At 42.2% G+C, this 20,900-nt stretch overlaps 1 protein-coding gene across 1 annotated transcript in view; it reads right to left on the bottom strand.

The window, feature by feature from the left end:
* Positions 1-20,900, bottom strand: part of PTPRT (protein tyrosine phosphatase receptor type T) — a 556,684-nt gene that overhangs the window by 91,101 nt on the left and 444,683 nt on the right. Inside the window, exons 15-17 of the mRNA XM_066624691.1 lie at positions 20,460-20,595; positions 19,168-19,188; positions 2,894-2,923 (exon numbers count right to left, since the gene is read on the bottom strand). Coding sequence (XP_066480788.1) covers positions 2,894-2,923; positions 19,168-19,188; positions 20,460-20,595 — 187 coding nt within the window. The remainder of the gene's footprint in view (positions 1-2,893; positions 2,924-19,167; positions 19,189-20,459; positions 20,596-20,900) is intronic.

Below are 20,900 nucleotides of genomic sequence, written 5' to 3' on the forward strand. Positions count from 1 at the left end.
GATTTACACTGTTCAATACTGCAAATTTGCATTCACTTGATTGAGGTTGCCCATATCACAGGACAGGATGTCTTTACATCTTTACTGGAGAAGTCACAACTTGGTATATACAAGCCACGCTTGGCATGTAAAAGCTTCCCCCCTCCACAAAACACACACATACATACAAACAGAAGGTGCAGCCCAAATACAGTGAGAACACAGGAGTCTTCAGTGCACTTTTCAGTTCGACAGTTGCATTTGTGTAGCATATTATGAAGCACTACTGACAAAGGCTGAGAGCAGGACCAGGAGTCTTTTACACCCATTCATACTGCATCAGACACACATACATGGAGGTAAGTAATATTATCCTTAGGCCACTTTACACATTACCTGGCATACTGTGGTAGTTGCCATATTTGTGGCTGCTCCCATCCTACTTGGAAAATATAAACCTTTATTTGTTTTTGTGAGTTTATATAGAGACACCAGAGACTTTCCTCCCCAGCAGGGTGTGTGTCGCTGACATGTTGTGCGAACACCCAAGTGATACATTCTCAGAGTGGCATGACAGCCGTCATGAGGGTGGCAGCAACCATGCGTTCCAGTTAACATATAAGGCAATTCTTATGTCTCAATTTAATTAAACACTGAGTAACAGGTGCTTACACTTGGATCGCTTTTCTGCAGAATAAGTTGCCCTTTTATGCAAAAGAGGGGATTGCAGCAGCTGCCAGCCGGCAGGAAAAGCTAGCACTTGATATACACTGCAGCCACACGAGATAGACTGATTCCTATATTACTTGATGCTTCTTTCCTGGGACTGGATTCATTCCACATAGGTAACAGAAGGATGATGGGGACATTTGAGACTGATGGATCACATAGGAAGATTCAGAGTTTGTATTGCAACTCCAGTGATGATAATTTGGCGAATTTCTTATGTGGCTTACCCAGCCACATGATTCCATCATCCTGATGTGCTGTTTCACATATTGGATGTTATTTTAACTTATCTTCCTCCAAAAAAAAAAAAAAAAAATAGTGCATTTGAGTGCCTGTAGGGTGCCCTTCTACTGTGTACTTAACTGACTACCTCCCTCTCCCAACACACATGCATACATGCACATACACACAGAATCCTAGGATCAAGGGACCAGCTATTTCCTTTCCCACTTCTCTTATCTGGTCCACTATATAAACAAACTTGTCAAATACAAAGGTTTGGGCTGAGGGTATCTTCCCATCCAGCGACTAATGACAACCTGCCCATACTCCTTGGGATACAGCAGCTGTGTGGCTACACAAGAAGTGGGGAAATTTCAGCACCTCCCTTCAAGCATCTCTCGTCCCTGTATTGTTTTTCTCAACAAAGCAGGTTCAAGAACAAAACAGGTTCAAGGGCACGGCTCGATATGATAAGGAGATTCATGATAAGAATCTCTCCGGGTTATTTTATAAATGCATATCAGTTGCAGAGGATGAGGGAGCCTAACTATCAAAGTACCGGTAACTCACACATGTTTTCCTCCTGCATCTTTACACAGAAGCACTTCCCCCCTGAAGATGTTATTTGTTCCATAGAAGATAATTGGCAGGTACCTACACTATATCTGTATGTATTTGCCTGCACAATATAGAGCAGGGGCGTCAAACTCATTTCATACAGAGTGCCAATTAGCATTCATGATGCCTGCTGAGGGCCAGAAGTGATGTCATCAGGCAGGAAGTGATGTCATTAAACAGATCATAACCAAAAATAAGAACCTTTTATCACTTAGGAAATCATTAGCTTCAAATGACAGAAGAGGAATTACGCAAATCTAGATCATATTTCAAGAGATCGGAAAGCACAATTTTCATGTGGGCTGCCCTTTCAGCACTGCCCTTTCAGCACTGATCAGCAGCTGAGAGCCTGAGGATGGATAAAAAGCATCTGCAGGCCGCATCCGGCCCCCAGGTCTTATGTTTGACATCCCTGATATAGAGCATCTTTTTTGGGGGGTGGGGGAGGAGTTAATTGGAAAAATTACAAGGAGTTCAACATTTCTTTTCCCAGCTCTATGGTCTGATGAGATCCCCCCTTCCCATCTTCCTATGGGCTACTTACAAGCTTCAAGACCTGAAACAGAAGGCCAGAAGAAGACAGCCCAGGTCAGAGAGCTCCTAAAATTAGTTCCTGAATTGACAAGTACCAGCCTAAGAAAACTGATGGGGCAGCTGGCCCGTGGTAGTATACCAAATAGTGCCTCCTTTACCAGATGGTATGACAGCTTCTGCTCCTCCTACTCTCAAATTTTGAACTCAGCACTCTTGTCCCCTCCACATTTCCTCTTTCTCTATGTCTCCCTCTTCCTTTTCAGGGAATGGAAGTAGAAGGAGGAGTAGTGGAAGCAAGTAGGCAAACAGAGATGAGTAACCGCACCAATCTGCTGCCTGAGGCCACCACTTAGGTTGGCCTCATGAATGGGCCCATCCTGTGAGTAGCTTCAGTGAAGACAGAGGAAGCTCCAGATGCTCACCTGCTGCTTTTAAAGACAGAATATTCTGAGGAAATGAAGAACTAGGATCCCTTAAACCCTTTATTAACTTTAACTTCCTGTTAACTAATACAGACAGAGGTTATAATCACTAACAGGGCTACAATGGATAACGCGGGGGGGTTGGTGAAGGGCAGCAGGAATTTTTACTGCAAAAGAATGAGACAATGTTGGGAACGACTCCCCCCCCCCAAGTACAATGGGTTAAAAAGTGAGGGAGAAATATTGGGTAGGTGATGTATTCAAAAAAAATGCAGACTACTGAAAAAAAAATGAAAAAATAGTTAAAGAAAAAGGACTGTGTAAAAAATAAAATGCCTGCAACTCTAATGAGCATGCTTAAGAAAAATCATATCCAGCTAGGTACTTACAAGTAATAGGAGTAGGAATATGCATTTCTTCTAAATATTGATGGGCAGTCAGATGAAGAAAATGTCCAAAAGTAGGGAGAAAGGAAAAAAGCATGATTAGACTTTATATCCATTATAGTAAGTTTGCAGTGTACACAGTATTGCAGTGCTCTCCCTGCTACTCAGTCGGTTTTGGTCTTCTATAATTTCTGAGAAGAGCTCTTTGCTCTCATTAGCTAACTCTGCTAGGTTCTGTGCTACGAAGTGCCACTAATGTACTGTATGGTCCTGGGCAAGTCACTTCACTGTTCTTTGAGTCCCTTACCAAATGCTAATAATACCTACCTACTCATTGCTGCAAAGCAGTTTAGAATAAATCAATTAAAAAAGCATGGAAGATAAAAGTAGAAGGTGGTTACTGAAGACAAGAATTTGCAAACATTTAAGGTTTGGAAGGGGACTGGAGGATGGGAAAAAGCTTCATGAAAACTTCTCTCATTCATCTGTCCTGGCAGCAGTGGGAATTGCATTGTGCTGGCTGGGCACTGCTTTTCTCTCTATTTATTAACCCACACAGTGCGTCACACTGGGGGCAGGAAACATACTGATTTAGCACTCTGATTTAGCTTCATGATGATACAGTGTAGCCAGTAAGGTTTGGCTACCTGATGATATTTGAAAGTAAATCAAAGGCAACACTTCCTTCTTGTAGTCTGAAATCTTGTGAGAAAAGAACAGAGAAAAAATGGTTCCCAACCACAACAACGAGAGCAATTGCTGCCATAAAACGTGAACTGAATATGTTGCCCCTGTTTGAAGGGACTTGTTGAGAAAATATTGAAAGGTACAGCCTTCTAAACACTGGTTGATCACTTGATCCACTTTTCAGATGTTTCAATAACAGAATGGCTCCTGCAAGATATTCTTGTGCTTAGATATTGAGCTACGATTTAGAAACAAAAGCAAATCTCTACAGATGACAGAATTCATAATCACTTGTTCAGTGTGAATACTTTTGGTTTAAGTACAATATTGGAATGCATACTAGGTTAGCAAGGATTCTGACAACACCAAACTACTGATAACAGCTAGTTCTATCATATTTTTAAATCTATGAAAGAAATCACTTCTTTGCAGAAAAAAATATTTAAACCTGCATGTGGAACTTCATGTGTTTTGATTATTCATGCGTATATACTCTGTAGAATGACATACAGTATCCCACTGACGCATTGCCTAATTTGAGTGTTGAGATAACTGTCCCAAACGAGCTGGAGCACTTACACTGGCTCTTGGGATGCTAAGGTTGCACATGCAAAGCTTAATTTGATAGTCAGAGATAGTATCAATAAGTTGATGCTTGCTCTAAAACCCTTTCCTTTGCCCTTTCCTTTACATAATTGGTGAAACAGTAGGTAATTTAATAGGGCTACACAAGTGCAGCCTTAGAAGCTGTACACATACTCTACGGAACTGGGGCCAACCGGTTTTAAGCAACACAGTACGTACAATGACTCCTTCAGAAATAAGAACCTCTTGTTGAGATCTCTTGTTATCTCTCCCAAATATTCTTTACAATAACGACAATCAATTTCTATACACTTACTTTATTAAGGTTTTTATTGACAATATGCATTGCCCTATCTACTCATGCATCAACCTCTCAACTCATGAGAAGTTGGTATAACATTAGGGGTATTCTTTTGCAATGACAAATGAGAGGTATACCTGTGAAACAACGCATTATAGTGTAAGATGTCTCATATAGGCAAACTTGATATGACAAATTGTCATGTGGGATGGACAGAGCATGTATTGTACATTGAAAGATAGTGAAAGAGGGCTATAGTTTTCCTGGTTCCAGAGAATGAGAGAAGTAAATATACAGGAACCCCTTTACATCAACAGGTGCTCTCATGTGAAACCTATTGTCAGCAATCCACAAATGACTTGGTCTAGAGCAGCGGTTCTCAAACTGTGGGTCCAGGACACCCCAGTGCATTGTGACTCAATTTTTGGTGGTTCACGAAACTGTCAGGGCAGATTAGGATATGTGCATCAAGCAGGATTATGAAAGCCTAAGTGGGGGGGGGGCAAGGCTTTCCAATCACCGTTTTAGTCACATCCCTTGGCATTTATAAATCAGGCAGCAACCTCTAAGGCAGTGATGGTGAACCTACAACACGCATGTCAAAGATGACACGCCATACTTGTATTTAATTTTTTGTAATTATTTGACATTTCACGATACAATACATACACGACACATGATCAGATTGTATTTTTTAAAATAAATGAATATGCAAATAATTGTTCCTCTTTAGTTTGGGAGGGAGAGTGACATGTTAGCCGAGTCAAGTTAGGCATTTTCTGAATTTTTGACACATCAAGCCCAAAAGGTTCAACATCACTGCTCTAGGGCCACTAAAAAGTTCTAAAAAGTCCACTCTTCTAGAGCATGGGCCTCCAAACTCCAACCTGTGGGCCAGATCCGGTGCGCCCAACAATCACATCCAGAAACGGTCTTCAAACTGCGGCCCGTGGTAAGCCCAACAATTATGTCCAGGCACAGCACAGCAGTGCCAAAGCCTTACTGTTCTGGTATGGGGCAACCCATTTTCTTTCGTGAATTTGCAGAGCCAGGGCACAGAGCCTCCTGGGGCAATCAGCAGGAGAACTTGGCATGAGGCTTTGCAAATTCATGACACAAAAACAAGTTGCTTTATGTCAGAACAATAAGGCGTTGGCACTGCCATGGGGCATCTCGACATGATTGTCGGGCGCACCATGGGCCATGGTTTGGAGATGACTGATCCAGAGGTCTGGAGTAGTCCTGTAGGCATAACGATAAAACTAGGAATGAAAACATTTTCCCCATTCTATTTCCTTATTGTTTCATGAGTTCACTTTGTGCTGTGGTCACTCCTCTAGAATTTCAGTTAAAACCATAGGAAATTCTAAAATTGATTCAGGAACTGGGTTACAGGCAGTTTGCATCTTTTGTATGTTCCCTTCTCCCCATATTCTTGATGTGCAATGGCACAGTGATCACATGGCACAGTGATAAAATACTGCAAAACAAACAAAAACAATTTACTTGTTATCCTACCCACAATACTTCAATATTCCTCTGGTGTTGTGTTTACAAATGTACGCATGACAGACCTGGTCCAAGTCAAGCAAGTTCCCAAAATGATACCAAATTCTGCCATCCCCACCATTTTAACCCTATATTTCTTTTCCCTGCAATTATCACACACGGAATTCTTTTTCTACAACCCTCTTCCTCTCCTCCACTTCCTAATTTGAAAGCCCAGAACAGGAAAAAAATGAATGCATATGAGAGTCAAAGGGTGCAATCCTAACCAGGTCTGCTCAGAAGTAAGTTCTATTTTGTTCAATGGGGCTTACTCTCAGGAAAGTGTGGTTAGGATTGCAGCCTGGCAGCCCAATCCTGAGCTGCCCGGGGCGCGCAACTGCAGCAAACGGCTCCCGCCGCATCCTGCACGCCTCAGCCTGCTGCGGGTGGTGCTTCAGGAGAAGGGGACTTCCATCCCCTTCTCCCGGGTAAGGGAAAAAGCCCTGCAATGGGACTATTCACTTTACCGCTGACCTAAGGTAAAGGCGTCTGTGTAGGGCGCCGAGCCCCACACGAACGCGTTGGATCTGGTAGAGTGGAGCTCCACGGGACCCTCCTCCCTCCCTCCCCTGGCACGCCTCCTCCCCGCCCTCTCTCCGCCCTCCACCTGCCTCCCCTCTCCGCGGTCCTCCCCACCCCCACTTACTGTGCCGCTTCCATGAGGCCGCCGAGCAGCAGAGGACGGGCACCCGTCCAGCGCTAGCCCAGCGCTGGGCTAGCATGGCCGTGGGCCAGCAGTAAGCCTTGCAGATGTGCCTTACGGCACATTTGCAACAGTGTGCTGTGGCAGAAAGCCAGAGCACCGGGCTCAGGATTGGGCCCAAAGTTCCCTCCCTCACCCTGGGAAAGCAGGAAGGAGGAAGACACAGTATCAGTAGCAGCTGCTACTTCTAGGAGTGAACATTCTCTCTCTATTTTGGCCCAGTCAAGTGAGAGAGATCAGGGCAAATGCCCAGCCAAGAGGCAATGACAGAGGAAGAGGGCTGAAGCAGCTTCTTGCTTCTCTCTATTTTATTTTGCAGTGGCTCAGAATTTGCAGGAGAAATCTATTCCTTTTCGCCATTCCAAGTTTTGCCCTTTTCAGCCCAAACTTCATTTTTTATCATCTTACTCATGCATTACCTTTTAAAAGCACTTCCACAAGAGCTTTTAATATGAGAAGTTAAGCAAATACGCAGTCTGTAATTTTGGAGCAACCCTATTGGAAGCTTGCAGAAACTCCCAAGAACCTATGCAAGCTTTCATTTCTTTTTAAAATTTATATATTTTTCAAAAGCATAACAAGGGAAAATGACAAAGAAATGTATCCTAAGAATTTCTTCCATTCATGACAGAAGCCAGTGAGGAGATGCAGGGGCAATGAATGAAGGCAGAAATTGGTGAAAATAGCCATTCCCCATGTGAATAGAAGTACTTCTGTGAATGCAGATGCTCTTAGGATTTAGATAATGTAACAAGTAACGTGCACGATGAATACATTTGATGAAGGGGAAAAGACCCAAAAATTATACAAAGGTATTTTAGCTGGCTACATTTTTACAATAATTGCTACACCAAAATCCTTAAGTAGCATAATTAATGCTTGCATATCATGTGTGAACAGTGTAAACATCTTTCAGCTACATTATATTCTGGTTCTCAAACTTTTTAGCACCAGGACACACTTTTTAGAATGACAATCTGTCGGGACCCACCAGAAGTGATGTCATTAACCTGGAAGTGATGTCATGGCCAGAAGTGACGTCATAAATTTAGAATTCAGACTGCTATTAGCCAAAGGTCCCTTTATGCAGCATGCTCGCACTGTTATTTTGCATAGCTTGGAATTAAAACATTCCAGCTCAGAAGTCGAAGAGAACACAGACTCGGATCCTTCTCCAACCACACAGCCCACTGTGTGTTGGAGAAGGATCCAGTGTTCCAGTGTTCCATATTCTCATCTATTAAGGGCAAAGCACCATGCCTCTCTCCCAACTAGAGCCCACCCTGCCGAGAAACTCTGTACCCTGTATGCCCTGTGTGCTCAGTATTTTCAACGGCAGCTGAGATAGGTACTATGTGACCCACGTGGAATCGGCTCACAACCCACCTAGTGGGTCCTGACCCACAGTTTGAGAAACAGCAATAGTAATACACAAATAGACTCCAAAGGTTATTTACTGATTGTATTTACTGGATTGTAGGAGAAAATCTTAGAACACTTAGTCTTTAGCAGACTACCCACTCCTACCCTTGAATTACACCTACTAGGTGACACACACACACACACACACACACACACACACACACACACACACACCCCTTTGTGCAAGAAGAGCACAATGCTATGTTAGTGGGAAAAGATGACGCTGGTATAGTAATACTCTTATACTGACAGAAGACTACCGTACCACCAGCCCAAGACAGAAACAAGGCAGAGTTGAGGACATGGTGTTGAAAACTGGGATTTAATCAGATAATCTCTGTTTACTCAGGCATCAGTCTGGTCTCCGATTATGATATAATGTAATGCTTGCAAAGGAGGTGCTGTCAGTTACACTGCTATTAAAGTGTAACTTTAATAGATTTAAGATGACTGTCTCACAAGCCATAGCAAATGATGCACAATAAGATGACAACTAACTTTGCAGACAATCATAGCACAAACCAGGAGAATATATGCCCCAGTAAGGGAATAGTGATCTCACCACAGAGTTTGATATCTTGGCAGATAATACTTCTTTTCAAAATTCTTTACAGGCACTCTGGCACTTATAATAATAATAATAATAATAATAATAATAATAATAATAATAATAATAATAATAATAATAATAATAACTACTTTATTTTTACCCTGCCTTTCTCCCCAAAGGGACTCAACTTTAAACACCAATACCAGCCACCAGGACCCTTACCTCAACTCCACTCCAGCCGTTAGGGCTGCAAGCACAAGATACACCATAAATGTAAGCAAGAGAAAGGGTGTCCACCAGAAAGGGGGAGACCATGCTTGAACGTATGACACTTGAATCCCCTCTATCCTTTCCTAAAACCCCAAGGGACGGGTGTAACACAGAAAGAGTCCCCCACATTTATGCAATTAGAATTGATCTTATACTATACTAGTCAAATGTTCTGTATTCAATAGTTAGAACATGGAACTAGTTGGCATCCTTCAGTCTCAGAAGACTATGGTGTCATGCTCTGAATGGTGGTTCTGGAACAGTGTCCTCTCCAGTGCGCGAAGCCTGGGTAAAGTAGATATGGAGGATAGACTGTTTCCCATGCAGCAAATCCCCCCTCTCCACGTCGCTGAAATGGTCCAATGGAAAGGCAGAGGCCAATACGGTTGGTTCCAGCGGCGTCGCAGGAGTTGCCAGAACGGGACTGTGTTCAGCCATGAACTGCCTCAGGGACTCCGGCTCTGGATTTTGCCTCGAGGTTGACTCCTGAAGCCTTTTCCTTAACTGGATGTAGCCACAAGGCAGTGGAGGTTTGGGATCAGAGTTTTCTTTCAATCAGATGAGCTGCCTTCCCAGGCTAATGAGTCCCATCTACCCGGTGGTTGTTTAGTCACCTCTTACGACAAGTATAGCCAAACTGAGGGCCTATTCTTATCCCCAGCCCCCAGGAGAACTAGTATCCAGTTCACAATATAGGAGCCCTTGTTTCCAGCACACTGCAAAACACAAATAAGCTCCCACCACATAACACTGTCCTGTGCACTTGCTATTGTAGCTTCCATCCCTCCTTTCTCCTCTCTCTGCAAAAATATGTATTACCCTCATGTGGACTCCAATACAAGTGTTCTTGGCACCGTGTCTTTGTGTAATCACTGGTACTCCAGCAGTATTTGAATCCTTCAACAGGCAAATCTACATGCAATCTTCCTACACCCGAGAGGTTATTCTTTGCTGTGGTGCAAAGAATGGCGCAGGGGAGGCCTTCATGCTGCAAAACAGCCTGGCAGGCCCTCTCAGACCCTATCAAGGGTGGCTTAGCACATTTCTTGCAGGGTGGGACTGGGAAAAGATGCCTCCCCCCACACACATGAGTGGAGACCTGATGTACTGAGTGGTACCTTCTATGGATTAGTAATGCAGAAGAATAATCAATGAAGTACATTGTGACTGCTCAGTGACAGCAGAGTTGCTAGCATTATTACCATATGCTGGGGCATTTTTTAAAATGTGTCTTGCAGTGTAAAACAATGTACAGGTTGAGCCTCATTATTCACGAGGGTTCCCAGAGCTCACGTGGATGGCAAAAAAATGCACTAAAGCAAATCAATTTAAAAAACAAAGTTCCCTTGCTCCGGTGATTTAAAAACAGCCTTACTGACCTTTGTGATGTAAGATAAGAGTCATTAAGAAGATAATCCATCAATCAGTCATCCTCCAAGTGCTTAGAAAGGCATTTCACTCAGCCCCTCCCTTCACCAATGCAAAGTGATCATCTTTCTTTCATGTGCTCAGGGGGAAGGGAGGGGTCCCCTGGAGAGAGAAGGATTGATGGATTGTCAGCCAGCTGCCCTCCCCCCCTCTCATTAACAAGGCTATTGTTAAAGGACTATTCAGTTTTTTAAATTGATTTTAAAGGGATGCATTTTTCCCTTCTCCAGGGATCAGCACATTCCTTCTCAATTGCAGTTGCCATTCATGTTGAGCCAAATCCGTGTATAAAAAATCCGTGTATAACAAGGCTGGACCTGTATAACCACTATCTTCTATCTTCTTGAAGTAGCATGATTCATCCAAGTCAGTACTTTGCAGGTTGGTATCCTTTGGCTCTAGGGATTCATGGAAGAACCAGAGCAGGGAAATGAAAATCAAATTAAAAGAAACCAAGACAAGAGTGATGAACGTATAGCCCTATTCATGCAACAATTCAATAGCAGACAATAAAAAGCAAAGTGCCTTCTTGTTCACCTAGAATGGATAAGCAGAGTTATGTAACACAGAAAGGAAGAAGGGCTGGGCTTTGAGGAAGTGTCCTCTACCTCTGGTTCCATGGAGCCAGAGCCTGGGACAACTGCAGCTTCAGTTGCATCCAAGCTATGAAGCAACCAGCTTGAGCAGAAAAGGCAGAACAGCTTTTGGGCTCCCTGGCATGCTTTCAGGGACCAAAGAGTGCCTGAATGAGCTCATTCCCACACTTTGGCTCTGCAGTCATTGCAGCTGCAAAATAACATTTTGAAATGTTGGCAAACTGTATTGGCTCCCTTCATGTATTCAGCTTCAACTCTGTATGCAGGTATTCAATGGAATCATATGGATTGACAAACTTCCTAATACGACAGAGCTTGAATATTGTCAAACAGATCTGAAGTGCTAATATTCAACAAGGATTAATTTCCCAAGGTAATTATAAGCTTCCTAGAAGCATCTCAATTTGAGTGCGTTTATGTCAGTCAGATGGAATCATCAACTATTCACCCATCCCTAATTTCAAGCATGTTTACTCCTTCTGGAAGCCCTTTTTTTTTTTTTTAACCCTCAAAGATTTTCTTCTTACAAAGTACCACAATGTCATCACTTTCACATTTGGTTAGCAAAACGCTACATCCAGGAAAATTAAATGAATTGTGTCTATTACCGATCAGCTATAATGCCCTGGGCCATGAGCAGATGTCACTCTGATGTCTGAAGGTAGTGCCTCAAGTTTGTCTGATTAAATTACTACTTTTCTGCCTCATTGCTTTAAAAGACAAGAGAATCTTGTATTAGTTGTTCTGTGGGCTGAGAAATTATACTTTTTATGGAAGCTGAATTCAAAGTGTTTAAGCTGCATGTGCTTGTTTTTCTATAATGGAAGGGCAAATCTCTGTTTTAATGATTAGGTGTTTTACCCTCCTAAAGAATCCATTTCTACAAATTGCTCCTGTCCATCAATATCCTTGGAAGGCTTCCCATTACAGTATGTTTCTAGTCTGCATTAGTTCTCAAAGCAAAACAGACATGGCTAAAACACTTCTCTCAATATGTTTCCATACTCCAAGTTATTTTTCAATCTCTGATCAACTTGTTCGGTTAAATAGAATTATCACTGCTAATTGGAGGGCATCAACAGATTAAGTGGACAAAGGGGCCCAAACTTTCTCCTATCTCTCATGCTCACTTTCAGTCTTTATTGTTCAGCTTAAAAGCTCCTGATCCATAATAGTTTACCCTTGTCCAATCATGCTGAGATGTCTTACTATAAGGAACGGTGACCTTTGACCCCAGACTGTAACCCACATGTAAAGGCTACCACATAAAGGCATACATAAAGGCACTGGATAGCCCAGTATAAAGTATAGCAACACACAATCTGCTTGGCTTTAATAAAGAATCATTTTTGCGAGTCTGATTGAAAGAAGCTGGCTGAAGTTGGGCTTGAAGCCTCAGTTTCAGGTTGTTTACACTTCTGAATCTAGCTCAGAGATAACAGTACCAGGCAAGGCTAGAGACTTGGCAAAATTTAAAACACACCTGTATCTATCAGAAAAACTCTGTAACTATACTTTTATAGTTTTAGAACAAAAGCATACATAATATGGAAACCAAGTGATCCCTTGATGCCAAACTGTACCCAAGGTAAAAGGGTCACAAAAGTTACATAAAATTAAGCCATAGAAACCAAATTGCTTGTTTTTAGTAAAGCTTTTAAAAACCTCTTTAACAAAAGGAACCAAAAGCTGCTTTGCTGTGTTACAGAAAACCTTGGCTTTGCAAACTGGGCCCCACGGTGCTTATGTTAAGCAACAGGTGTAAAAGATAAGAGACTAGGCAACTGTATCAGGGTGCACTAACGAGATGGTTGTGAAGTTCTGCCAAGATGAAGTCATGTTGGCCTTCACACCTATCTTTAAGTATTTTGTGCTCTCTGTTAATGATGGTATTCTAAACCTTGTCAAAACAATCTGTATAATTGGCCTGATTTATGTGAATGTGATTCAACACTGGGTAAATGGTATTATAGCACACCCTGCTGGTTTTTGAAAACTTTGTAATTTAATATGTTTATGCAAAGTGTAACCTGAAATGTACCTATCAGGTATATTTAATGCAAATGGTACCTTATCTGTATCCTATTAGGTGTTAGCCCCATCTCTGATGTAAAATTTCAGCCAATGGGAAATCTAGATTTTGACACAAAGGACCGAAAATTGTACAAATGGTCTGGAGACCATCAAAACCGGGCTCCATGCTTTGAGACAAGAGTCCCATGGGCCAATTGCATGCAATTCGCACAAAGAGCCTGAAAACTATCTCTCCTGATACTGAGTCTTGCTTTCTTCACCCTTGCAACAACTATATCAAGCAAAACTTTCTTAATTATTGGCTGGTGGTTTATAATATGAAAAAGTATGGATTTCGCAAAAGGCAGCCTTAGTTTTTTCCATTTCCCTTCTTATTCTCTTTGGGCAAAGAGAAAATGGAAAGCCCTTCATGGCACATCTAGCCCACCCATCTAATGGCACATTGGGTGATTACCATTTTCACTGGTATTGAGGATTCAGGCGTTGGCCTGGACAAATGCCCAACTCGGTCTGATGCCACACCTGGCTGGTAACTGCTGGAGTTAAGCTTCAATAGTTACGTTAGAGCTCTACAGAATGTTTTCTTTCATATGTGACCATCTATGACCAAAGAACCTATTCCAAAGAAAAGGAATTGAATACTTCAAAGAAAAGAATTACTATCATCTCTTCTTCTTATTTCTAACTCTGCCTACTTGTAAAGAGCAAATGAAAAACTAGGCCATGGTTCATTCCATTTTATGTAGCTACCTCCATTTTGAGAGAGCTGAAGCTGCTAAGTGCCAGCTGGAGGGAATCAGTGTGATTAGTGACAAGGAGGCTTTTACTTTCTTATCAGCTTTGCTTTTGGCCAAAAGGAATTCGGAAAGGATTAAGCCCCTGGTGCTTGGTAAGAAGGACATCGCAGTCAGTAAGGTTTAATACAGCTGAAAGGGTGCCACTTGGTGGGGGTGGTGTGTGACTTCTAGTGACCTCAGGTATTGCATCATCTAGTCAGGAGATATCAGGCCTGGTCTCCAGACTGGGTGGTCACTCCCCCTGATTTGGGGGAGACAAAGCGTGGTGCTTTTTGGAACAGCGATCAGAGCTTCTTTTCAACACTTCAACCAGAACTGCAGCAAGGACAGGCTGTCGTGTCAAACTTGGGAGAACAGGTTTGGGGGAACAACAATACTCTTACTATGCTCAGAGAGCTAATTACTTCATATGCGATAGGTTTCAGGCCAGTTTTTGCTTATTTTTTTTAATGCATGTCTTTGTCTCTATGGGTCTTCTTTACCTTGTCTTATGTCTTTCTTTAAAAGAGATGTAACTATAACTGCTTTGTTCTTTAATAAATTTACTTAAGCTATAAGCTTGCCTTCTTTGTGGGTACATGGGAATTGGTACCATCCTAAATTCAGTCTTGCTGCTTGGATGCTCTACTGTTTTGTTTACTTGGCTGGGTCCCTGTAATTAGGCCAATTATAGCCTGTGGAGCTGTTAACAGCTGATAGACAGTTCAGTGCCCCTGTGGTTGTTCTTGTCTAGCTGTGAACACAGGCTGATGGCAATAGAAAGAATTATGAAGGTCTTGGGACCCTGTAAGATGTGTGTCTTGTTGCACTAAGTTAAGTTGCTAAGGACACACTCTGGTATTCAAGTTTGGATATTTTGAAGAATTAAGTAGCGTGGGCTTTTTGCATATTTTTCCTAAGGGCCCTGGCTACTACAGAAACATGCACCCTTGCAGCATTGTGAGTTGATAACTATGCCACAGCTGTGTGTTGGAAAATTGTAATTCTTAGACCTCACCCATACAGTACCCTGGATTGACTTATAGGGCATTTGGGCCAGTGTCCTTTCATATTTTTCACACTACTTCTACTACTATACTACTACCATACTAAGGGTCCAATTCTATCCAACTTTCCAACGCTGATGCAGCTGTGCCAATGGGGAATGAACTGCATCCTCTGGGGGTGGGGCAGTCACAGAAGCCTCCTCAAAGTATGGGAACATTTGTTCCATTACCTTGGGGCTGCATTGTGGCTGCACCAGCCCTGGAAAGTTGGATAGGATTGGGCCTCAAATGTGCATACACTGTTATGTAAATTGTTACGCTACATCAAAATGGTGTTAGAAGTTAATGATGTTTGCAATACCAGTAACATTGCAAGGATACTGGTACAGTATCACTATGCTTGTGATACTGCTCTAACTTAGCAACAGGTATACCCTTTCAGAAGTTTTTAACTTAGTAGTGCAATGAATTTTAGGAATAAATGTTAAATGTAGCTTCAGGGACATCCCAAATCAATAGATAGTATAGGCAGCTTCCTAGGATGTCAACATTTAAGAAACACCAGACTACTACTATAGAAACTCTTCAAGGGGCAAACATAGTTGCCTACCCAGACTGTCACAGAACTTTGGGACAACAGGTTTGCATAAGGGGCAGGCAAGTGTTATCATTTTTCAACTTCCCTTCTTGTAATTCTTAAAAGTCAAAATTTTTAAGGGCATAATCCTAAGGGGCAGATAGGCCCGTGCAAGTCCCTTGCGCCAGCCCATGGTCATCACAAAGTGCCGTAAAGTACTTTTGTGCTGACTTAAGTGGGGTTAGGCTAGCACAAGGACTCGTGCTGGCCTCCCTGTGCCAACGCCGGCCTCAGAGAAAGGATGAGTTGCTGGGTCTGGGATGGGCAGGGAGGAGGCGGGGGGAGGTGTTCCAGGATGGGTGGAGGGTGGGACCATGGGTGTGAAGCGGTATGCAGGGCCAGGATCTGGCAGTTATGCCGAATCGTATAAACTCTGGGCAGCCTTGGCCAGCCCCACGCTGCTCAGATTTGCACTAACTTTGAATGTGGTGCAGATCTGATTAGTCTCATTGGGACTGCAGTGCCTTTCCGTGGGGTAAGGTGAAGTAATTCCTTTTGCCCTGAGCTGAGCCACTAAGCACCCAAACCTTGCGCAAGTTAGGATTGTGCTGCACAACAAATAGTATAATTTTATTGTATTTTAATGAATGCAGTAAGCTACACTGGGCACTCTGTTATCAGGAAGAAAGGGCAGGGTATAAAACTTTTAAATAAATACATTTCTGCGACTATCAGAGAATGTGACCAGAAAACTAAGGAATGGTTTTCAGATGTACCCTAGATAAGACCAAACTGACAAATTCCTTTGAGATCTGTACCTGACTGCAAGACAATTTCATCCCACCACATAAGACAATAAATCTAAGAAAGGAATTCTAAATACTATTACGTGAAAATATATTCCATTGAAATAATTGGAATCTACCAAGGTCCTCTATTGCCCATTGTGTAATGGAATACTGTAATTGTGAATATAAGTAAGAATTACAGTGGAAGGCAAATGCACTGCCGCTAGGAATCTGGAGTCAAAAGTAACTATAGTAAAGCGAGTCATGGACTCTTCGTTCACAACAGGAAAGAAAACTGAACGCTTTCCACATGCGCTGCTTCTGACGCATTCTCGGCATCACCTGGCAGGACAAAGTTCCAAACAACACAGTCCTGGAACGAGCTGGAAACCCTAGCATGTATGCACTGCTGAAACAGAGACACCTGCATTGGCTCGGTCATGTCGTGAGAATGGATGATGGCCGGATCCCAAAGGATCTCCTCTATGGAGAACTTGTTCAAGGAAAGCGCCCTACAGGTAGACCACAGCTGCGATACAAGGACATCTGCAAGAGGGATCTGAAGGCCTTAGGAGTGGACCTCAACAAGTGGGAAACCCTGGCCTCTGAGCGGCCCGCTTGAAGGCAGGCTGTGCAGCATGCCTTTCCCAGTTTGAAGAGACACTTGGCCAACAGTCTGAGGCAAAGAGGCAAAGAAGGAAGGCCCATAGCCAGGGAGACAGACCAGGGACAGGCTGCACTTGCTTCCAGTGTGGCAGGGATTGTCACTCCCGAATTGGCCTTTTCAGCCACACTAGACGCTGTTCCAGAACCACCATTCAGAGCATGATACCATAGTCTTTCGAGACTGAAGGTTGCCAACAACAACAAAACACATGGCCCAATCCTATCTCTTGCGGCCATTGGTGTAAGTAACATTGTCTCAGCATAGGATGCTTTATGCAGTCACATAGCGGCCTCCGCTGGTGCATGCTGTAAGCCACTGAAGGAGAGGCTGAAGCAGCCTCCCATGAACCAGAGGATGGCTAAAGGCCCACCAGACCAGACAGGACCACGCAGGGTGTGGAATGGGGCAGGGGGACGGTGGAATGGGGGGGTTGGTGGAACTGGGCAAGGAGGAGGGCAGATCAGGCCCAAGAGAGGGGTGAGTCCAGTGGCAGCATCGCACACCAAATCCTGACCACCTTTCCTGGGTTTGATCCACCTGTACAGATCAACTCAGATTTGTACCAGCGATTAAGCTGGAACAGGTCTAAGTTGACCCATAGCAGCTGGGGCTTACTCTGTGTAATGTAATGTAATGTCCCCTTACCCCAAGAAGACCTCCAGCAGCCAAAATCCTCTGCAGGATACAGCAGAAGCTGTGCTGGTGCTTCTGCATCTCAAGTGGGTATTTAGTTAGGATTTGATTGACAGTCACATTCGCATGGCGTGCAGGGCTTTGCTGCTCCATTAAAATGATTAGAAAGTATTTTTAGGATGAATTTTCTTTTTGCTATTTTTGTCTTATTATGAGCTAGTATTGTATAGTATCTATTATAAAAATACAATGACCTTATTCTTTGACAATTTGAGACTTTACATTCTATACAGATTTGAATAATTGTGTATATAAACATACAAACCAGCTGATCATGAAATGAGAGTGCATGATTTAAAACATGAACAACAGAGATATCGGATTTCAAAAGACGAAGCAATTAGACAAACACATTAAGGCAGAATACTATACTGTACTATATGATATGATTCTGTTACATAAGACACACATTCCTTTTCCAATTATTTCTTGAATGGTGTTTCACTGGAATCAGTAGAGGGAGAAATAAGAAACAAATTGGACGCTCAGAAATCTAGTTCACTTTTTAACAATTTCTTTCATAATAAGTGGATTTTTTCTTCCTTTAGCTTAGAAAAATTACTAAAGCTGCCAAAAGATGTCATGTATTTCTGGCACCTTGGATTGACTAATAAAACACACCCATAAGAGGAATGCATACAGTATACAATAGAATGTCCTAATACTTGTGTATTAACCCATTTTTTTCCTTGCCCACAGATGTACACATTTGGTCCCTGTTGTGTATATGTAATGCAACATTGGGCAGAAATGGCTTAAGTGGTTTTTGCATTGCTTATCTATAGAGTTCTTAAGCATTGGCAACATTTACTGAAGCAAACTGACAAACTTAATGCTAAGGACAAAATTAATGCATGGGCATATCTTTTATGCATGCTTGTGGATAGAGTGGTTGTCTTTGCAGGTTTCTGTGTACAACTTTTGAAAAATGAAATTGGGGAAAATGAGAAGAAGCATACTGAACAAAATCAAGGAAATGTTTTCCTTAGGACATAGAGTTTGTTCCAGAAGAACAAGTCTTATGCCAGAACGTCTACAATACAACACAAATACGACTGAAATCATTATTGAGCAGTGATACTGGTACAATTAAAGGACTCCATTTAGTGCAACTAATGTCAGAAAAACAGGGCTACTTGCATGTGCAAACTCACATAACCATTTTGGTGCTGAGATGTGGCAGGCTACAGGTCTCCTTTGGAAAAAAACAATTCTTTGAAAAATGGGTATATGATCAAAAGCCAACTTTGTATAAAACAAGAACAAAACGCCTTCTTGATGCTAGACTGTGTCAGCTTACCTGAAACACTACTTCACAGTATATGGTGGGCATGGAGGTCAAAAAATGAGAGCAAGGAAATTCAGCTAACATGCCATGCTGGTTCAAAGTGTGAGAGCCAGTGGTTCACATAGAAAGCATATAGAGATGGCAGAGAAGATGGACGGCTTCAAAACTTTGTTTTCAATACATGCCAGCAACAACTTCATCAAGTGGTGGTCAGATATGAATTGAAACAAACCCTCAGACAACCTTTCTTCCCTGGGCAAGTTTTTAATAACTTTGTCCATCTGAATGGATGGTCCAGAGGAAATGGCTGTCAGTGAGCATGCACAATCAAGCCACACTTAGAAAGTTAATAATCACCTGGGATCTACTGCACCGCTCCTTCAAAAAAGAATAGAAAGGCAGTTTTTGGAAGTATCCCACACATTTCACAGCGTGTAATATCTAAATCAGACGGGAAACACCATTCACATCTACAAATCGCAAATTCTGTTCTTCACCAAATACACAAATACAAGTATATATACACACACAAAAACAAAGGTGCACTATTAATAACATGGTTTTTGTACATACATACATACATACATACATACATACTACTATTCATCTGAGGGAGTGGAAGTGCTTGACAATTAGCCTCCAACATGTTCATGAGTTAATGCTTTTCTTTCTTATGACTAAGTGAAATGACTTGCTCAGGTAGTACAAGGTGGCCCTATCTATACTGCAAATTTATATTGGTTTATTATTATAAGATCACTTTAACTGTCATGGCTCTCTCCAAAGAATCCTGGGATTAGCAGTTTTGTGAGGGGTTGACAGTTGTATGTTACAGATCCCTTTCCCCTCAGAAAACTACAATTCCAAGAAAGAGCTAGAAACAGTGAAATGGAACGAGTAAATGGTTGCTTAACCAGTATAAGTCTGTAGTATGGATATGTCCAGGGTCAGAACTGGGTCTAGAACACTGAACTTCCAATTTTTGTTGATATGCTTATCTACTGTACATCCTTTACACTGATAAATGAGAACCCAGTGTATTCTACCCCCTTCACACATTTATCAAACTAGAAGTGAAGGTGACAATGTAAGTGATACAAGATCAATGCAATCAGCCTTACTCATATGGTTCTGGTGGTCTCTCTCTCTCTCTCTCTCTCTCTCTCTCTCTCTCACACACACACACACACACACACACACACAAGTCACAGCCACATGCAACAGAACCATGGATAAATGGTTTCCTCATGGCTCACAGATTATGTGAAGGAGGTCTAATCTTTTCAGGCATATATCTAAAACATTTTTTTTTTGGGGGGGGAATCCTAAACTCACAGCCTCCGCTCCCCCAAATGAGCATGAATATATTCTCTTATCACCCACGAAATCCTGCATTTTTAGGCAAAAGACATATACAATAATATAAGGGTGCAATCCTACCCAATTTTCTAGCACTGACATAGCTGTGCCAATGTGGCATGTTCTGCGTACTGCAGTGGGGAGGCACTCAAGGAGGCCTCCTCAGAGTAAGGACATATTTGTTACCTTACCTTGGGACTACATTGCGGCTAGGTCAGTGCTGGAAGGTTGGTTAGGACTGCGCCCTAAATTTCTTAGATCAAAGCAAATTAGAGATGGCAGAGACTTACCTTCTCTTGATGGTAAGCATTGCTCCCAAAAGAATAATTACGAACATCAGAAGGCCAGCTATAACTCCTGCCATCTTCACAGTGTTGTCAACCTGTTTTTCTGGTTCCACTGCATTGGAATTTTGTGTAGAAGCTCCTTAAGAGGTTATAGGAAAGAAAGAAATAATTTAAAAAGTATTGTTGAAATATCCCAGGGAAATTCAATTTCAATGTAAGTACAACTACACAGAAAGTTAGCAGCCAAGAAGCCTGCAGTCACAAGAGGAAAATACAGCCCCCCTCCCCCCACTCCCAAGCATGATATAGCATAATGGGACATTTTTGCATAGATGTTTATAAATTTACACAGTGATATCAAAGATTAAACAGGAAAAAAAAACCACATTTTTCAATACAGTAGATAGCTTAGGAAATATCTACAATTTGACAGCAATTATTTCA

The sequence above is a fragment of the Tiliqua scincoides genome, chromosome 4 (assembly GCF_035046505.1).
Source record: "Tiliqua scincoides isolate rTilSci1 chromosome 4, rTilSci1.hap2, whole genome shotgun sequence".
Classification (NCBI taxonomy): domain Eukaryota; kingdom Metazoa; phylum Chordata; class Lepidosauria; order Squamata; family Scincidae; genus Tiliqua; species Tiliqua scincoides.